Here is a 19,945-nt window from a genome sequence, read left to right as displayed (position 1 = left end):
TTGGCTACTGGGCTTCGTCATTCACTTATTGCAAATCTTTACAGAAAAGATAACGCCGGATAATGGGCCCCCTCTTCAATTCCAAGACAACTTGAAGTAACCCATTCAGATTGAGCTGTAATGTGATGGCATCCGATTGCTGAGCGTTCTGCTACAACAAAAAAAACCTCTTCCCGTCCCTCCCCTCGTCCCGCCTCAAGCTTCTTTCTGCTGTGTAGCATGCCAAGTGGGCCCGGTGCCAGTCGCATTTGCAACCACAAGGGACCCTTGTCTTTTTGCCTTGCCTAATGAAATGACAATACAACAGATTTGCATATGTAGAAACAGGTGTTGTAACAGGTTTGACTCCTCTTGACCTAATCCATGTTAAAAAATAAAACATGCATGAAAAAGCTAAAAAAAAAAAAAAGTTTATGACCAACAGCTGCCTGGAGGTATTTAGGCTCTAATGGGCACTCAAGTCTGCACCATCTGCCCTGCTGCTTGCCAGAAGTGACAATCTAAATTAAAAACCACTCATCAAATATCATAAAAATAAACCATTGTTTTGCTGCCTCCATATGTTGAGGCCATTTTATTTGGTTCGCAGAGAGCAGCAACGGAGTCTGAGCTTTGAGGCCGATAGATGTGATCCGGGGAAAATCCAGAGAGCCGTACAGTAGCCTGTAATTACCCTCTGCCAATCCGCTGTCTTCAGACCAGAGCCCTGCGTCATCCTAAACATTATCCAAGTTCATCCTCTGCACATTACAGAGTAGAAAGCCCTAACGGAGCCAATGTGGTGAAAACAAGGTCATTGTTTAGAGTAGGATTAGGGGTTGCTATCCAAGAGCACAAGCTGGGTGTTCAGATGGTGAAAGGAGATGAAATGTCTGCACTATACTTGATTTAACTGCTTTATTCAAATGTGTAAAGCCAGAAACAAAAATGGCGGTGTGTTGCTGTGAAACAACCCAAACTAACAGAGATGCATCTTTGAAAATGTCAAAAGTCTTTCCTTCACATTTGACCAAATTACATCCTGGCCCAAAGGGCTCGACTGGAAACATTCCTTTTGTCCTTTACTCAACGACTACTGTACAACACCCAAACCCACTCAACACTGCCGCCTCCACCCAACCCCCCACCTCCATTTTTCCTCCTGTTTTTATTTAGAAGAGTTAGACAGAAGGAACAAACCTGAGACAGTCGTGACCCTGCGCGAGTGTTGTAACTTGGTCTAGAGCTACGCCGGCAGAAGGCAGCACCATATGCCCTCAGCCCCGAGCTGGATGCTCTTTCTGCAGCCTAATGTGCCTGTCAAAAACTGTTACTGTCACGACCCCCCCATGTTTTTTTTTCCGTCTCACAACATGTTTGAAATAAACATTTTTTTTTATGTCTGTGTCTCTTTGGGTAAAGAGAAAAGGTCTTCGGAGATGATTTACGCAGTGTTGATGTTTTCTGGTCTGAAGCAAAACCCTCTATCGTTGAAGCTCGGATAATGCCATGCAGACATTAAGATTACATTCTAATGTTTTAACTAATGGTGGTCAGATATTATTTAGGTTGGAACTTACCATAGAAGGGGACTTTCTTTTCCCTAAAATGTACCGGTATTATCATTAATCACAGCTTTAAACAACCTTTCACAGCCCCATTAAACACTGGTAGGGTTAGCTCCCACTGTTAGCCTACAGTGCTGTCTCACATGAGCTTTGACTGACAGGCTGATGGCTGGATGTGGGCTGAGCCACAATGACCTTGCCTTTTACCATGAGTGACCCTCTATCTTTAATGCAGGGCAGGACCGGCAAAGCCAACACGTTCCTTCTCACCCGGACACTGTCCATCTGACCGTGACTTGAATAAAAGCTGCCGTGCCTTCACACCACACTAACCAGCAAGTAAACATGCAATGAGGAACAAAAAGGGCAGGTCTGTAGCTCATGTGTACTGGGATTCAAATGAGTACATAGTTAATTTGAGAAACAGACTGACAATGTTCATGGCAGCTCAGAGTGTCAACTCAACAGGAGACTATTGAACTCCAAGGTCACCGTTGAGACTCTAGTGCCAAGAGGTGAACTCTAAACCTTCTGAAAAGCCATCCATTATCTTACATTGCTGACGAGGTATAGTGTAAACAAACCAAAACGTTTGTTTTATATCTTTACATGCATGATCCTTTGCGAGGTTATCCGCAACAGCCAAAAGCAACACTTTATGTGGCTTTACAATCCTCAGAGGATAAAATGACGTTATATTTGCTAAACAATCTTTTCAAGATATTTTGACATTTGATTGTTTTGGTATGAGTAAATATGTAAACACATAGGCTTTTTAAACTTGGCAAAGCAAGCCTGAAACCAATAAATAATAAACTGAAATAAATTCTACATGTGACTAGAGATGAAACAAAAGGCTAGTCGCCGACTGGCTCTTTGCTCAGATAGTTCTTAACATACCCTTGTGTGGGCTGCCAGCAATCTCCTTTCTAATCCTCATCCCCTGACCCCACCCTGCACACATTTCTCCGGCCAAAGAGTCACATCGTCTCCCAACACCGTCGAGTCAGGCTTAAGAAGTGACCCAGAGCGTAACTAAAAAAGTCTGAGCTGTCTCAAGACTCTTAGTGGCACACAAAACATCATTACTGTGATGTGGATAATTACAGTGCAAAAGGGTGGCCTCTTAAGCATGTAATGCACTCTTTTATCTTAAGAAGTCAATCTCTCCCAAGCCGACAGCTCGCAGCATATGATCCTGGTAAACAAATACTTTTGCGCGGCACAAAAGTGCCATTAAAGGCCAAAACTGTCAACACAAATTCCATTCTTACAGGGGGGCTGGGGGGAGGGAAACGAAGTGGGAGGGGAGAAGGGAAAAAAAGGACTTGATCACTTCTGGTTGCTTTAACTTGCATGGAGGTTGTCATGGAAACATTTTTATAAACTGGGATATAACCTGTACCTTTAATTGCCTTTAAGCTCAGTAAGAGGGCTAAGTTAGCCACACATGAAAACACAGTGTAGTTTCACAGATGAGCTCAGTGAGATGTTTAGAAAGTGAAGCTGCCGCACCACTCCCTTGATTTTCTTACCCATTTTTCCCCCAAAAGCAGCAACACCTCAAGGGTTGAGCGAGCAGTCTGTTTCATTACAGAGGTGTTGGGGGATGGGTGATGGTGCAACTCAAAAGCCAATCCAAAAGTGTTTCATTGCCTAAGAAGTACTCTGACTCACAACAGAATTGATATGATCTGTGCAGAAAATCCACGTTGTGGTCTTAATTTGCCATCATTTAAAACAGATAATTTATTACGTTTTTGCATTCATAGTAAACGCACGCAAAGTTTTCATAGAACTCTCAGAACAAAAAATGAATTACAAAGCATTTCCTACTTCAGCTGGACGCAACCATTTCCATATCTAAAGATCAAATCATGCATCAACCAGTGTTCATTGGGCTGAAAGCTGAATCTTAATATTGATAAATGATTGAAACGTATGACAGGGTATACACATTAATCCTGTGGAGGACATTCATTTTCCTATTACCATAATGTAGAGCACGAGCGCCCGATGATAAATGCAGCAATCAAAAAAAGGACGCAGAGTGGGGAGAGTCGTGGTAATAAGTGCACTGCTCCCAACAACGGTCAGCGATGGAGGGAGACTAATGGCAAGTCTCTCTCCATCGCTCCCACTGCCTTGGGGGGGAAAAATGCACCCTGGTTTTACAGAATCAAGTGACCTTACTTACTGCACACACCACCCCGATAACAAGTCAACAAGGGGGACTGTTTTAAGCATGCTTTAAGAAATGATTACAGGGGCACTTCAACAAAGGGGCTGATTGTGCACCGTCGATGACATATTTCACAAGGGGCATTTATTGCCGCCTGGCCTTTGAAGAGTGAGAGCTGCTGAGTGAGTGGGGAACTGGCCCACACCTGCATAACTGAGGAGGGAACACCTGTGCACCCTGCGGCTGGAACAAGGAGGGTCCATGCAGCTAATCCAGGGTGAAAGCTGATCAGAGGACAGGCCCGGAGAGTCCAGCATCTCCCACTACCTAGTTAGCCTTCCTTTACCAAAAAGTGACATCTATTGATTCTTCAGCCATAGTGATTGCAAGAGTGAAATAGAGGAATTTAACAGAAGCTTTTACAAGCTGTTTTGATTAATAAATTAGAATTGTAGATTATCATGAATTCTGAGCATCCCTGTTTGTTTCTGGACATAACATATGGAATATAAAAATGGAGCAAGCAAGCACGGTAAGGTATTCGATGCTGATAATCATAGATCATGCAGATAAAGCATGAATAACTACAGCCCGTGCTTAAAATATAATTGCATTTCCTTTTTACTTAACAGGATTTATGTTATATGTTTGTATTTTGAAAACAGAATGAGTGATTTAAAAAAACAACTTTTGAAACACACTATAAGCAACCCCTGTTTGTGACAGTAAAGGAATTTAACAACACAGAAATCTTTGCTTATTTAATAAATAACACAAATGAATGACATTTACATATGTATATGTGATGTACATATAACAATTGATATTACAAATTAAGGTTATTGTTTAGTCTTGTTTTTAGTAATTATTGAAATGTTTTATCAACACTAATAATTTACAGCAAACTCTAAATATATAGTACAATTGCTTTTCATTACATTATTGCAAAAAATAATAAAGACATTAAATCTAAAAATAGGCTTTAAATCAAATACAATTTTAAAAGGACAGTTATCAATATTTTTACCGAATTGAGCACACTTCTGAACAGACTATCTTTTTTAAATTAGTTTCACGATATGTCACTTACCACTTGGTGGTAAATGCAAATCGTGTATGTGTAACAATGTGCAAGCACAATTTATAATCTGAATTTAATGGTTAAATAATGAGCAGATAAGAAACAATAAGTCGGCTTTTTAAAAGTCAGTGCTCAGTGTTCAGAGAAGGCGAAGCGTTGACAGTGCTGTCTGAGGGTCCAACATGAAAAAGATGAACTCTAGTCCTAGGTGATAAATGTAAAATAACAGCAGCTCGGTCATTAAAAAGCACAGGAAGTCCTCGCGCAACATGTAAATAATAACGTTCCAAGTTAAGTTGCAAAGCGCAAGATAACACGGGACAAACTTGTGGCCAGCGGTCCACTTCCTAATTCACAAAGTGTGGAGAGAAAACGGCTCATGGGGAGAAAAACTTACCACAAAAAATGTCAGGTATATTCTCCTCGCGGTAAAGTCAAAGGGACACACCAGGTGCGAAGTCGTCGTCCTCTGTGTTTGCAGAGATGTTCACACGTGACTGTCCAAGTTCACCATAACGCAGAGAAAATGAACAACAAGCTGCAGAGTAAATAAAAAGCTCAAATATTCCTCCGCTGGGCACCGCAGTCTGAGACACACACACTCTCTCCTGCTGTCTCCCGTCAACGCCGCTGTTATTACTAATGCAACAGAGGGAAAAGCAGTACACTGAGTCCTGTTTGAATGACGCGCAATGCGAGGAAGACGCGGCTTGTTTTTTTTCTTCGTTACGATTCAAACACACATCAAGCTGTATCCCAGCAAGCAAGTATATTTGGGTCTAGAAACCCCCCCGGGGGAGGCACTTGCTTGTGCGCGGAGGTGTGTGTGTTGTTATTTTTGGGAGTACTGCGACCCCGTGTGACGTCAGGGCACCTGCTATGTCAACAAAAGTCATTTTTTTAAAGTTTGTTTCCCCTTTTTCAAACGGCGTGGGTTTTCTCTCTGTTATACGTTGCTCGTGTCGTATTGTTGATGGGGAGAGAACCGGTAACGAGACGGTCCTTCCGACGAAGAGATATGTGATCCTGGTGCTCAATCTGAGAAACTTCATGAAAGACGCTACCATGAAGTCGCTTTATTACAAATACATCTGCCATTTGTAACCAAATGAACAAATCATTAAATATTGCCGTAATGTTCCAACAGGAACTGCATACAGCGACCACAAAGTGACTGCCAGCAAACGTTGTTTTTTTTAATATATGATACATGAAGTTGTGTGTCATGTTTTTATGGTAAACTACATCGCTGTCATATTATATTAGGACTTTTAAAATTCTAAATAAAATAAATATGCAATATTATGTGTGAACATGAGTCAAAGGAAATACATAAGCCTTATTATTTTTAAAACATTCTTAATCTGCATAGTAAAAAGACAAATAACGATGTTCTGGGGGTGTGTGCATACAGCAAAATTATGTTCAATGATAAATATCTTACAAATTAGTATCGTTATTATTTTTACGGAATTTCTTAAGTTAATTTAAACATACAGTACGTTTAGACTATGTATAGCTCATTCTAAATGTATAGCTCATTCTAAATGTCATCTAATGAAATCTAAAATAATATTATAATAAGTAATATTATTACAAGAAGATGTAGCCTACATGCACTGTTTGACTGAAGGAATGTTTCTTTTTAAATGTTGCTAAAAAAAGGCAATTTAGTCTATTTATTCTTTTAAAAGTAGATCCGAAACCAGACGTGCAGTTGTTCAAAGGCTTTGCTTTATTCTGTCTCGTCTTCCTTTTCTTCTTTTCAAACCGTTGAGACGTTCACGGTCAAGAAATTAATGACCAAATGATTAACAAGTTAAAAAAAAAGGGGGGGGGGGTGGGGGGGGGGCAGGTATTTAAAAAAATGTAAGAAACAAAAACTAATGTCCTGTGTTCTTTCTACTGGCAATGATCGAAATGCTAAATTTACTTTTATTTATATGATGAATGACTGTTTTTTGTATGTGATTTGTTCATGCCAATGATGGTTATATGTGTCTTTAATGAAAGAAACTCATCTTACAGCATCTGTATCTAAGCCTGTGCTGTATGTGTACATTTAAATGGGGTCAATAAAGCGAAGCTATTTGTATTGACTTAAATACAAAATAGTCTGCATGTCTCTTGTAGTAAGAAGGCTTCCTATTGATGTTAATATTACATTCATTTTCTTCTCTAGTAGAACTGTTTCACCAAATTAATGGAAAAGCTTTGTGTTGCCAGATATCCTATATAATTATGCAAAATGCACTAAAATAGATAAATTGAGATATATTGTCGCTGATATTTTTATTTGATTTGAAAAAAACATGTGTTGTAGTTGATAGCATGTGAAACGCATATCATATTACCCAATATATCAGTATGTGTTGAATTAGGTTTGTGTGTTGTTGTTTGTAACAAATCTTTATTGCTATTCTTTTGAATCCATCAAATACAAAATGTAACAGCATCTTTGAAATGTGATCAGGCTGTAAAACAAGTATCATGGAATTGTGGTGGTATGCTGCCACCTACTGGTCAATGTTATATATGACAGTCTGTCAAAAGTAACAGGAGACAACGGAGTAAATAACTATACATGTAAGTGTATACATGTTTATTATTACCACTCTCCCACCATTATATTGAAAATGTACATATTGTGTATTTTTTTTAGCCTGCATTAATATCGCAAGAGAAGGGAAGTATACAAATATTAATTTTGCTGATGTGTATTTCTATCTGACATGTATTTCACTCTGATCATATAGTGCCATCTACTGATATACATTGGACATACAGTTAAAAGACCACTGTGACTAGTTTACTAAATATATAAACGGTTGAATAAAATAAAATGCTTGACAATACTATTTAACATATGTTGAATAATCTTGTTTCTTTCTTTTTTAATAAGCAGTTTTGTTCCTGATTTATTTGCTTTCTTTCAAAAAAACAAAACATGTTTGCATCTGGTCACAGACTTGTCATAATATATCTGCCTTTACAGCTATTGCACATTGTGATGGTATTTACAGACCAAAACTACAATTGATAGTAAACAGAGAGCCTCAGCCGGTCACCTACAAGTGAAGGATTGTATTACCAGCACTTTATTTACACAATAAACTGGATTTTAAGGTATAGGTACACTGCATGTTGGTGATTAGTTGAACTTCCTATCTGAGGAGGCAAACACACATAGGGTCACACACAATATTATCTCGTTTTTTGTACTCTGTATATAAAAGGTCAGAGGTCAGAATTAGCATTTAGCAGAAGAGCTTTTCCCCTTTGAGCAGTCCTGGGGACACTTGAGTACTAAAACATATTATTTCTGTTATTATTTCTATTACTTCCAATTATATTATTTAGAATTATTTCTAAAAAAGGCTCAATTTTCTCTGTAAGACTAAACTTAGGCACGGCCACAATTTTACCTAAATACTAACATGCAAATGATAAAAATGCTCACAATGACAATGGAGACTTTCTTATGTTAACAATACTGTATTCACCACATTAGCTTAGAATGTTAGTATGTGGTGGTAAGGTAAACACAGAGTTGAAGGTGAATTGACTGATTAGTTCTCAAGTAGTTTAACAAATTCTGAATTAATACAATTATACCTTGTGATGGCACTTAATGAAAATGTAAGGATACACAAGGTCACCATATTTCTTTCTGACGTCAACTTCTGCAGAAAATGCAATAAATAGTAGAGATATTTCAGTTTGTAGGACAGTGGAGGACTAAATGCATTAATATTCTATTTCCAGCAAATAAAGCTATATTAGAGAAGTCAATTCAAGCTAATCAACATTGCTAGAAAGTGGAACATCAGTTTCCATTTCTGCACATTCTGAAAGAAGCACCATGGTTTAAGGCTGTACAGCTGAGTATTTAGAAGCACAGATTATATCACGGATTACGTACAACTGTTACATGATGGCTTGTGTCATCATCTGACCACCATGACCAAAATAAAGTGTCATACCATAACACTCAGGTCCGAAGTCCCATCTCAGCCATATCATTATTGTGTTTGGTAAAGGGACACAGATAGTAAAGTTCAAATACAGATTTTTAACTCTGATTTTGGAATATTTACACATTGAAATCAGCTGTATATAGACACCATGGCAATGTACTATAAACATGGTTCTGTTAGTGCACTATTTTTACTTTGAAGTGTTTTATGGAAGCTATATTTTCCTTTATTTATTTTGTTACTAGCAAACATATTGTGCGAGGATAACTACGAGGATAAATGGCCTGCCCTGAACTAGTTATGAGCACTATTAATAGGTTTGGCTCAGACTCACAGTGTTCAGCTGAAACCAAACTCCATCTGCCCAGTCACGTTCTCTCCCTGCTCTCCCTTCTACAGTATCACTGCAGCCAGGCTACGGGCACTCTGCTCTGTACCCTCCGAGCCAGACAGACGGCAGGACGGGCCAACAGCTGCCTCTCAGGCCTCCGCACATCCAAACCATGGAGGAGGATGGGGCCGTTATGGAGGAGGAAATGAAAATAAATGGGGAACAGGAAGAGGGAGAAATGGAGGCCTCGGAAGAGGAAACAGATGAGGACTGCGAACCGGAGCCCCCGCACGTCATTCGGAGGAAGGTGTCGTTTGCCGATGCGTTCGGTCTCAACTTGGTGTCAGTGAAGGAGTTTGACAATGTCACAGAGTCAGAGATCAGCCAGCCCCCGAAGAGTGAGGCAACCCCTCTACTGGAGGAGTGCTACATGTCCTGCCTGTTTACAGCCCCCTCATCCCCGGAGGAGCTCGACCAGAGGCTACAAACACAGATGGTTGAACTTGAAAGCGTGGAGCTCCTCCCGGGGACCACCACACTGCGTGGCACCATCAGGGTGGTCAACCTCTGCTATAGTAAGTCAGTTTACGCCCGGATGACCCTGGATCGCTGGACGAGCCAATTTGACTTGTTGGCGGAGTACGTGCCTGGATCCAGTGACAGGAAAACAGACAGGTTTACCTTCATGTACACCCTGGTACCTCCCTTTGATAGAGAGGGGGCCAGAGTGGAGATCTCTCTGCGTTATGAGACCTCCGTGGGCACTTTTTGGGCTAATAATGCAGGGTTGAACTATGTGCTGTTCTGCCACCAGAAAGGACATGTGAAGGAGCACGTTCTCCTGGTGCAAGAGGAGAGTCACATCTACAAGAGCAAGAGGAGCTGTCTGAAAGCTATCATGTGAGAGAACCTAATACTCAAGTTATTTTGTAAACATTAAGCAGCACGAGGAAGTCATAACATGGAAATCAATATTCAGATAAAACCGTTTTTGGATCTATCAGTGCAAACTTTATTCATGTTGTGACAGTTTAGCAACAAATCAACCAGAGACAAGCGAAGGCTCCAAATGATTCATTTCCTGTGGTAGGACATTTGACACAGTGCTCCACTCCTGTCATCACCTGGAAGCTGGCCGGGCAATTGTGTGTTTACAGTAAGCCGTTATGTAACTTTCAGTAATGGCTGCTTGAAACACATATTGCCCTTTTAAGGTCAAGTGTGTGTCTAGGTTTCCATGACGTCTCACCATGGCTACGGATGCCAGATAGGCTTAGGCTACTTTTTTCTCTTTGAATGAACTCCAAATCAGAAACTGCGTTTTCTTCTGACCAGTAATTCCTTATTATCTTTGCTCTGATCTGAGTTGTTTAAGTTCTTTGAAAGTTGTGCGCACATTACAAACATTTGAAAAACTGGCGAACAATTAAATTAAATTCACACAAAATGTATAAACTGTCTGCATGGAAATAGGGATTGCAGATTTTCTCTGTACACCTTTTACTAATGTATTACAATTACAGCAAAGCCAGTGTTGGTGCATGTGATACCCACTCTGAATAGTTGCAAGATGCTGTCACAAAGAAACACTAACACAGAATGTGATTTAAAACACTATAACCTTATGTAATGTAAACCCTGCTTCATGTTTTAACCAAAGGAAGGGCACTGCAGAGGAAAACATTGAGGACAGCTGTAACACCTCAACAGCTGCTGCAGGTGTGTATACCTCATTTCTAGTTTCTATGTGTGTACACGCATACCTGATCAATAATGCAAGCACATGTTTTACTTGCAGAGGCAGAAGCCACACATAAAGCAGAGGAGGCTAACAGGAAGGGCAGCACAGATATACAATCCTTACTAGACCGTGAAGAACGCAAAACTTTGGTAAGGTTCATTTGTTATATTTTCAGTTTATTGTTGAAGCCTGGGAGAGAAAAGGCCAGAAGTAAACACTGCTTCCAACAAAAACATGGTGTTCTATTCACCATGTCTCAAGCTGCTGATATAAACTGCAAATATAGAGTGAGAAAGTGTTTTGTTCTTTCTGCAAAGATACGATAGCCGAGCGAAAGATGATTGTTATACTGCACAGTGCTCACTTGCCCCGAAAAATATGGAAAGTAAGCTAGCCTGCCACTTCACAGTCTGAAATGTGCAAACTACTAATAATAAAAGTAAACAAAAATAGGTGTATGTCATGAGGTTGCATCAGTATTGCCATGGATTGAGGTTTTAAAGTAGCTGCTGACTTTTAGATGAACAAAACTGGTAGCCTCTGATTAAACTAGGTCAAGCCTTAACACTTTAAATGACCTTTGACTCTTCTGACAGGTGGATAGCATTAACAGCCGACACCGAGCAGCCCGCTTGGCCCGTTTGAAGGAATACCTTTCCCAGAGGAGCCAGCACATACCGAAGGCTCATTCACATGACTCAGCGACAAGCCAGGGGCTTTCTCAGCCTCTGCCTGCTCAGTGGGTTGACTCAGCCAGCTTTCTCCACCAACGCCAAAAGAAGCAATCCAACGAGAGTCCACAGTTGCTCACCTACCACCAGATTCCTCTGCTTACACTGGATTGGAACATTGACAAAGCCCATGAGAGGGGGGCTCCTGAAATGCGTGCCATTTGGACTGGAACAGCTAAAATGACCTTGTCAAAAGCGTCAGAGGAGAAAACGCCTTCTGTCAATGATGTGTGGGAGGCATTTGGTAACAGAACACATGAGAGCAGTGATAAAGAAAGCTCGGTATGCGATGTATGGCAGGCATTTCTTAATGAGCCGAGCTGTACGGACCCTTCTGCTGTTCCAGAGTCAGAATGGCTGCAGACAGCAGCGTCAGTTTCTCCCTCAAATGTCAAAGGGCCCAATGCTCGAAATGCAGAAAGCAGTCAAGAGCAAGAATTGCAGATGGGCACGGTTACACCCACCACCTTACATGCACACACCTTAGCTGTATGCCAGCTGCTGTCAGACAGTCTTCCTGCTGATGTCGCGTTGAATACTGAAGACCTCCAGCCAGCAGAGGCATGTGTCAGCAGCCCAAGAGACGATGACACAGTGACACGAGACACATCCCAAAGGTCACAGACAAACTCCGTTACAGACACTCCGCAGATATTTTGCCTCAAGGGGGCAACGCAGGTGTCCGAAGGCTCTGTTGACAGTTCAACTGAGTGTCACGAGCATACGATCTGGGGGCAAGGAAGAGAGGAAATAATAGGAGGAGCAGAAGGAAAAGGACAGGATGAGCCCTTCACACAATGCACACATGACTTAGTAACAAGCTCAGGGGAGTCGGAGACAACAGACATGACAGCAATGCCAGAGTCTCAGAATGCCACCGCCGATGATAGGATCTCACAGGGACTGGATGAGGGTCTTTCTTCCAGCAGGGAAGGCGAGGTTACAGGTAGCACACAGAGCATGATGGATGACAAGCTGGCATTTACAGGGACAATCAGAAAGGGGACAAAGGATGGGGAGAGGTTTGTCTTTTCTACATCCAGACAAGGAGGGGAGGAAGGGATGGTGAATAGCTGTACGGAAAATAAAGCAGCTGCAGATGAGGAGATATTTAGGCCACAGAAAAGAGAAGAGTGTGAAATCTCCCGGCGGTGTGCAGATGAAAAGCAACATGGGGAAGTCAGGCAGAACCTAAACAGTGAAAACCCATTACATGAGAATGAAAATGAAATAAAACTTGCACAGAAAAATGCAGGCGAATCCAATCTGAGCAATACCTCTGAGGTACATTTCACGCAAAGTCAAATAATGCCAAGTGAATTCAAATTAGATGAATCAGAATGCGAGGATGTTGCATCAAATAGCAAAGACTTCAAAAAGACAGAGATGGAACCTTCCTATTGTACAAGAGACGAAACAAAGAGACTAATTGGTGCAGAAGGGGGAATGGTTCAGGTATTAAATAAGGAGCAAAAGGACAAAGCTTTTCAACTTCATTCATTGCGGCAGAGGGGGGACACATCAATAATTTCAGAAGAACACAAACAGACAAGGACAATCGAAGCAGGGGATGTGGAGTGCATTCAAGCCCCAAGACAGACGCAACTTGAGGAAAATATTGTACCAAAATTGGAAACAGGTGTATTAGTTTCAAATCAGGCAGAGAACGAAAGTAGGAGCTGTGATGGAATAATAGAAAAGCAACCGGACATAATGGTTACATACGATGGGAAAGACTTCCAAGGTGTTCCTGATAGATCCTTTTCAACAGATAAATGCAACACTTACCGAGTAGAGGTTTTAGACATGAAATGGACTCATTCACAGGATGCCAGTCAGAGAGAGGATGTCGGCTGTGAAATAAGCCCAGAAGAAGTTATGGAGAAGAAGAAGATGAGCGTTGCAATGAAAGACACTTCAACAGAACTTCAACACCAACTTGAGACATTAGAAAGCACAGAAGAACGTAGGAGTCACAGAGACACTGATGAGAGCATGAGCTTTGGAGAGCTGAACATAGAAGTGCAGGAGGACTTGATGGGTAATGTGGAGGACCCTCAGGGGGAGAGGAAGAACGCACCAGCGGAATTGAAAGAACAAGAGTTGTCAGCAGAAGTTGAGAGCTCTACACTTGTTGAATATAAAAGATTGTCAGAGGGAACAAAAGACTCTATCATAGCAGAAAATACTGGAGCACTTGAAGTGATCGAGTCTGGATTGGATGAGATGTTCATCGAAAGATTTGGAGAAGATTTGATCAGTGGGATTTGGGAAGAGGTGTTTGGTTGGAGAAACCAGGCTTCGTATCGAGACACCGATATTGTTAAGGGAATGGGGGGCGAACAGGCAGTTAAACCTGATGTTACACTTTTTGAGAAAGACTTGAATGATGCATTGTCCTCGATAGAACTGCCAACAGATCAAACCTTAGCCACTGAGAGCAATGAATTCTCCCCGAAAGAGAGTCCGTCCCTCACCACAGCAGAACAAACCAACTTTCTTTCACAATTACAGACAGATTTGAATACAAGTGGTCATCTCAGAAAAGATTTCACCCCCATTGAGGCAGCTCAGAGTAGTCCGTCATTGACCGAATCAGCCCAACGCTCTATAAAGAACCAGGAACATTTCACTCGAACAAAAGAAAGATCTGTCACCTGTCAGGAAACAAGTAGACACATAGAAAGATTTGGAGGATATCTGATCGGTGAGATTTGGGATGAGGTGTTTGGTCGGAGAGAACAGGCCTCTAAAGGACACACCGGTATTGTTGATAGAACAAGCGACCTGGCCGGTAAACCTGATTTTACACGAGATTGTCTATTTGAGAAAGACTCCAATGCTTTTGATTCTGGTGCATTTTCCTTGACACAAATGCAAAAAGATGGAAATCCAAAGGGTCAGGAAAACTACCGTGAAACAAAAGAAAGTTCTGTCACACGTCAGGAAACAGGCAGACAAATAGAAGAAGTCGCCCACAGGGAGGGTTTTAATCAATCGGCCCACCCCTCTCACAAACATCGGAGTTCTTCCTCTGACACTTTGCAAGAGTCTGATAGAGTTGTATGGTGGAGTATGTTATACACCCTTCATCACAACAGACTTCTAATGGGCGTCCTCGTAGTCGCTGGATTCTTCTTCAGCCTTTTCCTGTATGATTTCCCTGCATTCTTTGCGCTCTACACATTTTCATTGTGCTGGTGGTTTTATAAGTGGAAGACACATCGAGTGAAGACAAACAAGGGGACGCTGGGATTGGCTGAGAGTTAACAAAGATAGAAAGGTGTGAAAAACTGCTGTGTGTAGCATTTTAAATCACTAGTACATTACTGTCAAATGGATGGCAATGCCTTCCATTTCTTCAGTCGGGGAAACCGTTGTCAACCATTGAGAAGATTATTGAAAAATGGGTGCAATAAAACGAAATGCTACACACAGCATTTGTATTGTGTGTGTGGGGTTGTGTGGGGTTGTGTGTGTGTGTGTGTGTGTGTGTGTGTGTGTGTGTGTGTGTGTGTGTGTGTGTGTGTGTGTGTGTGTGTGTGTGTGTGCTTTCACATTTGGTTGTTTCTAACTCTAAGTGAGTTCATTGCAGTGGTTTCCAACTTTTGCAATTTCAAGAAGACTTGGTTAAAGAGCTTTGTTTATTGTTTAATGAAATCGAAAAATACATACAAAACAATATGCAGTAGAAATGTGTTTTTTCATTTTAGTCATCTTCCATCTCTTGACCTTTTCCATTTGTCTTGCGACCCCTTGTGGTGGTCCCCAACCACTGAATAAATCAACAAGTATTTTTTTTCAAATAATCATGAAACAATAATAACAGGGCTACTATTTGTTTTCCCTCTTTGATAAATAACCATGAACATGTTGTTGAATGTGTTAGTTAGCGCTGAATTAGTGTTAACAAGTATGTGTGTATGTTTGCAGTGTTTTATGGGCCCAATATCACTTTACAATTCACCAAATGGAACAAATAGAGTTTGATTCTAGACAAAGGACATCTACAACACTGGGGCATTGGAGGCTGAAACATTTCTATTTCATTGCTTGTCTTCAATAAACGAAATTAGTTTGACAAAAAACTAAAAAGACTTTAAAGGTTTTTTGTGTCAAATGTTATATTGTACTAGATTTTGGCATTACTTATGAGATACAACAACAGCAGGGAACAGTAGGAGTTATTTCCTCTTACTTATTTCCTCTTACTCAACATGAAACTAGCTTCACATCAATCTCAGATCTATTTTTACCCGATATTTACCCATATTAACACATACTATTTGTAATCCCTTAGTATTATCATTGTAATCAACTCTTTATTTGTTCAACTCTTTTAGTTCTTTTGTATAATGTACTGTTTTGGTGTCTTATTTGAGATACAGTGAGATTTCATTTGTTAAATTGCTTGCTAATACTGTGTCTCACATGCACTATATTCTGCATTAATAGCCACAAACTTCACCATATTCATGTGATAAGTTACTGACTTTGAGATGACACCGTTCACAGACCAGAGGATCAGTCAGCAGTTCTTTGTTCCTGGATTTGGAGATGGCTATAAAAAAGGTAATTTCAAGGAAGTTGTAACATTAATAAAAAGGTCAAAGATATGACGATCTTTGAAGAGGTATAATCTGAGGAAGTTTTAGCAGAATTACATGTTGATTATCAAATAAATCAACTCTTTGAAGCTTAGCAGCAGTCTTTAAAGTGAAAACCAGGCTCCAATCTTTGAAACTTTAAGTGACTCCTTAGAGACGGAGGACATTTTATTACCTGCTGACAGGAGCTTGACTTTATTGGAATTCACATCGCAAATAGTCCGTTTCATCCCTGCTCATGTTGCTAATGTGACTTACTTAAAGCACTGCATTACAAGGTTAATAATACAATAGGATACAATTCAGGCTTTTGACATGTACAGCAGTAAAATAAACTTATAATCAAAATATGGCAATCAAGTCACTCCAGACCAAAGAAAGCACCAGGGAACACAGAGAAAACAGTATATATGTAAGTGGCAATATTAATGTAAAAAACACATGGCGGTCATTTTTTACATACACAAACGAAATGGCACAAAGGCTCAAATACAAATGTAAAAATGAGCAGGTTGTGATGATTCTGTTTAGTTTTGGTTTTGTTGTGTGTTCTTTTTGTGTTTTTTCCTGTCTCCCCCCTCCCTTCTCTGTTTTCCTCTGCAGGGCTGGTGTATGACAGGGAGTTGGCTGGCTCCTCCCAGCAGCAGACGAGGCTCACCTGTTTCCACTCACCTCTTCACCTGTTGATTTAAAAGCCCGGTCCTCTTGCCACTTCCCTGCCAGATAATTCCTTTGTGTTCGACCCTCCGGTGTGCCTCGCTGCTCTCCTCGTCCCTGTTGGATTTTTGCCTCCTGTTCCTGACGTCTCCGTGCCAGCCAGCTTCCTGCCTCCACTCTCATTTTTTCTGTGCCTCTGCTTAAATAAAACTTTTTGGTTTTGACCATCTCTCTCTTAAGTCTTTTGCTTTGGGGTCCAATATCTCTAGGCCGTAACACAGGTAAAAAGAAGCCTATAGGTTTTTCAAGGAAGGGCCCCACTCTCATCCCCAATTCACTGCTCTTGATACATGATATTTGGGAAATGGTTTTGACATACGCAAACGCACATGTGACCGGATCATCACAACACTAGATTAAGGTACATTTTGCGATGTAATGGAAAATGACTATAATTTAGAAGAAGATTCAACTTATTGTACAGGTACTATGTAACGAAACGGTTTCTCTGCATTTGACCCATCCTAGTATTGGGAGCAGTGGGCTGCCATTATGTACGGCACCCGGGGAGCAGTGTAGGGAACGGTGCCTTGCTCAGGGACACCTCGGTAGCACTTGGTCTTTCCGGGACTTGAACTGGTGACCTTCCAGTTGCCAAGCCAAGTTCCTATGGACTTCGCCACCACCAATTTATGCAGGAACTATCCAAATATGATAACTAATAACATTGATAATAACTGAGAGATCTTGATACATTTACACCAACACTATAGTGCCGGTTCCTTCAAGTCAGTAATTAAAGTTTATTATGTCTAACTGCTATTTAGAGACTATATACTAACTATAAAGAGTTATTTATTTTTCAGATTTTCCTACATCTAATAGAATGTGAAGTGGTTGGAAACAGATCTGTGTGTGTGTGTGTGTGTGTGTGTGTGTGTGTGCGCGTGCGTGCGTGCGTGCGTGCGTGTGGTGGTGCGTCTGTCAGTTGCATGTACTTACGTTTGTTTCCATCTCCATATTGATGAGAAAAACAGTGAAGGAAGCATATCTGATGGATGGCAATATGCCAAACGGCAGCCATGTCCAACACTAAGGAAACATCAAAATGGATAAACCATGATTATATGTTAACGAAAAAATATATTAAAATGTGTTTTGAGCATATTTCACTCCCCAAAGCCTTCTCAACATGCTTCAGTGATGGTGAGGCTGTCACTCTACATATTATCTGCTCATCCACCACAGGCAGAGCAGTGTCCCCGTGTCACACTGTGTGGGATAAAGTGGCTGTTTGAGTGACAGTAGAAGTCACTTGATCCCGTCTGGGGTATGTTGACCTTTTGTAAACTGGCTCTGATCCCATGCTGGCACCTTTTGCAAACTGGCCAGAAGCCACCGTTGGCACAGCGGAGGACTACTCTTCACAAGGGGGGAACAGTACTAACCTGGCAACGCTACTGTAGTGTGAGCAGACAGAGAGTAGCAATGACAGGAAGAAAAGTTAGAAACAAGGACGAAATGTTAATGAGCTGAGGTTACCATGAGGTGCAAGGCTACTTGTTCTATTATTTACTGAATCACATGCCGAAATGTGCGAACAGAGGAATTTAATTGCCCAGTGCAGCACAGAGGGATAGTGTTGCATCTTTACAAATCCAGATGGCAGGGAGAGGTCTCTGATAACTTTAATATCCACAACTCATAAAACCATAATGAACATGCTCTCTAATCCATCTGGTCTATCTGGTTAACAACATTTAAAGTATTGACATGAATAAAAGTAACAATTTTCTTCTTTGTATTCCTATTTTGGGACTTTAAAGGTCCCATGTCATGCTTTTCTGGTTATTACCCGTCCCCTTGTGTGTTATGAAGGTTCTTATGCATGTAAACGGTCTGCAGAGTCAAAACCCACAAAGTACACCCTGTAGCGAGTAAAACTCTAACATTGAAAAGACCTCCCCAAAACGCCTCGTTGGAGATACGTCACTGTCCATTGATTCTTCCGGGTAACTCATGATGTCATGCGTTACCCGGAACCAAATGGACCAATCCGTGGAGCCGTTATGTTACGTCCGCAGAGCCGTTACATTAAGCCCCCGCTGATTGGTCCAAATTGACCAATCCACGGTCTTCCTCACACACACACTCAGTGCAGGCAGCTTTGCTGATTTTTCCTCCCTGGCTGCAGGCTGATAACAGACAGTTGGGATCGCGGCGAAATTCTCTCTGCAGACCCATTCTCACAGCGTTTATCAACCTTTTTCTTACTCAATATCAAGCCACACTTATTGTTTTTACTTCGGCTGTGACTTTGTGTGTGCTCAGGATGAGTTTGGCTGTGTTTGGCTGTGTATCGCTAAACAAGGAAACCACACCTCCACGGAGCTCGATTCACAACGTCCCGACCAATCAGAGCACACTGTGCTCACAGGGAGGGTGGGGGCTGGAGCTATTGGAGCTACAACGAGCCGTTAAAGGCAGAGTGGAATTCAGTGAATACACGTAGTTTACAGAGATGCTGTATGAGAAACCAATGTGAGTTTGGAAAATTGCACAATATAAATCTATTCTAGTAGACCTCAACAGTGGAATTATGATCAGTGGAAATGGCCATGAAATGGGACCTTTAAGTGTCTACGTTTTTCATACATTTCAGGAAAAATGGGTGCTCAAACTGAGGACTTGGTTTCCATTGAAGATCATTTGAAAGATTAAGAAAAAAGTCTGTAATAGATTTCACTCTGGTTCATTTGAGGTCGCTCAGAGTCCCTAAGGTGGAAACCATGTGAATGAAATCTCTGGATCACAGCCTGAACCTTGTGATTTAAGTATTGAGTTAAATAAGAGCCTGTCATCGTCACATAGTGATGCTTTCGTCATTCTCACATTACGGTGTGGATACAGCATTTTGCATTGGTATGCCTCTCTGTATACGTGCGTATGTGAGGAAAGAGAGGCAAACTATAATAAGGATCGTGCTATCATGTGAGAGACAGATCATGTGTATCAGCATTCCTGTGTTAGTATTCAACTCATGCTTCCTGCAGTCCAATACTAGTGATCAAGGCTTATTAAGAGCTCTGAG

The 19,945-nt window shown here is 41.1% G+C and overlaps 2 protein-coding genes across 9 annotated transcripts in view; one reads left to right on the top strand and one right to left on the bottom strand.

Moving 5' to 3' along the window:
- foxp2 (forkhead box P2) overlaps positions 1-5,595 on the bottom strand; it is a gene marked incomplete at its 3' end in the record, with an annotated part of 96,038 nt that extends 90,443 nt beyond the window's left edge. For all 6 annotated transcript variants that reach the window (XM_079656570.1, XM_079656571.1, XM_079656572.1 and 3 more), the window contains exon 1: positions 5,208-5,595. The remainder of the gene's footprint in view (positions 1-5,207) is intronic.
- Positions 5,596-9,258: 3,663 nt separating this feature from the next.
- Positions 9,259-17,081, top strand: ppp1r3aa (protein phosphatase 1, regulatory subunit 3Aa). Of its 3 annotated transcripts, none has more exons than XR_013803110.1 (5): positions 9,259-10,018; positions 10,779-10,837; positions 10,917-11,008; positions 11,456-16,162; positions 16,921-17,081. XR_013803110.1 is itself a non-coding variant. In XM_079653182.1 (4 exons), exons 1-4 carry the CDS (start codon positions 9,291-9,293, stop codon positions 14,858-14,860), a joined length of 4,284 nt encoding a protein of 1,427 aa, XP_079509308.1. In that variant the 5' UTR covers positions 9,259-9,290; the 3' UTR covers positions 14,861-17,081. The 3 variants fall into 3 exon arrangements, 1 of the variants encoding a protein (XP_079509308.1); XR_013803111.1 differs by having other exon boundaries at positions 16,801-17,081; XM_079653182.1 differs by having other exon boundaries at positions 11,456-17,081.
- The last annotated feature ends 2,864 nt before the right edge of the window (positions 17,082-19,945 follow it).

This window comes from Notothenia rossii (genome assembly GCF_949606895.1).
Source record: "Notothenia rossii genome assembly, chromosome: 10".
Lineage (NCBI taxonomy): Eukaryota > Metazoa > Chordata > Actinopteri > Perciformes > Nototheniidae > Notothenia > Notothenia rossii.
The sequence above is the reverse complement of the archived record's forward strand: the minus strand, read 5'-3'. Positions and strand labels throughout refer to the sequence as shown.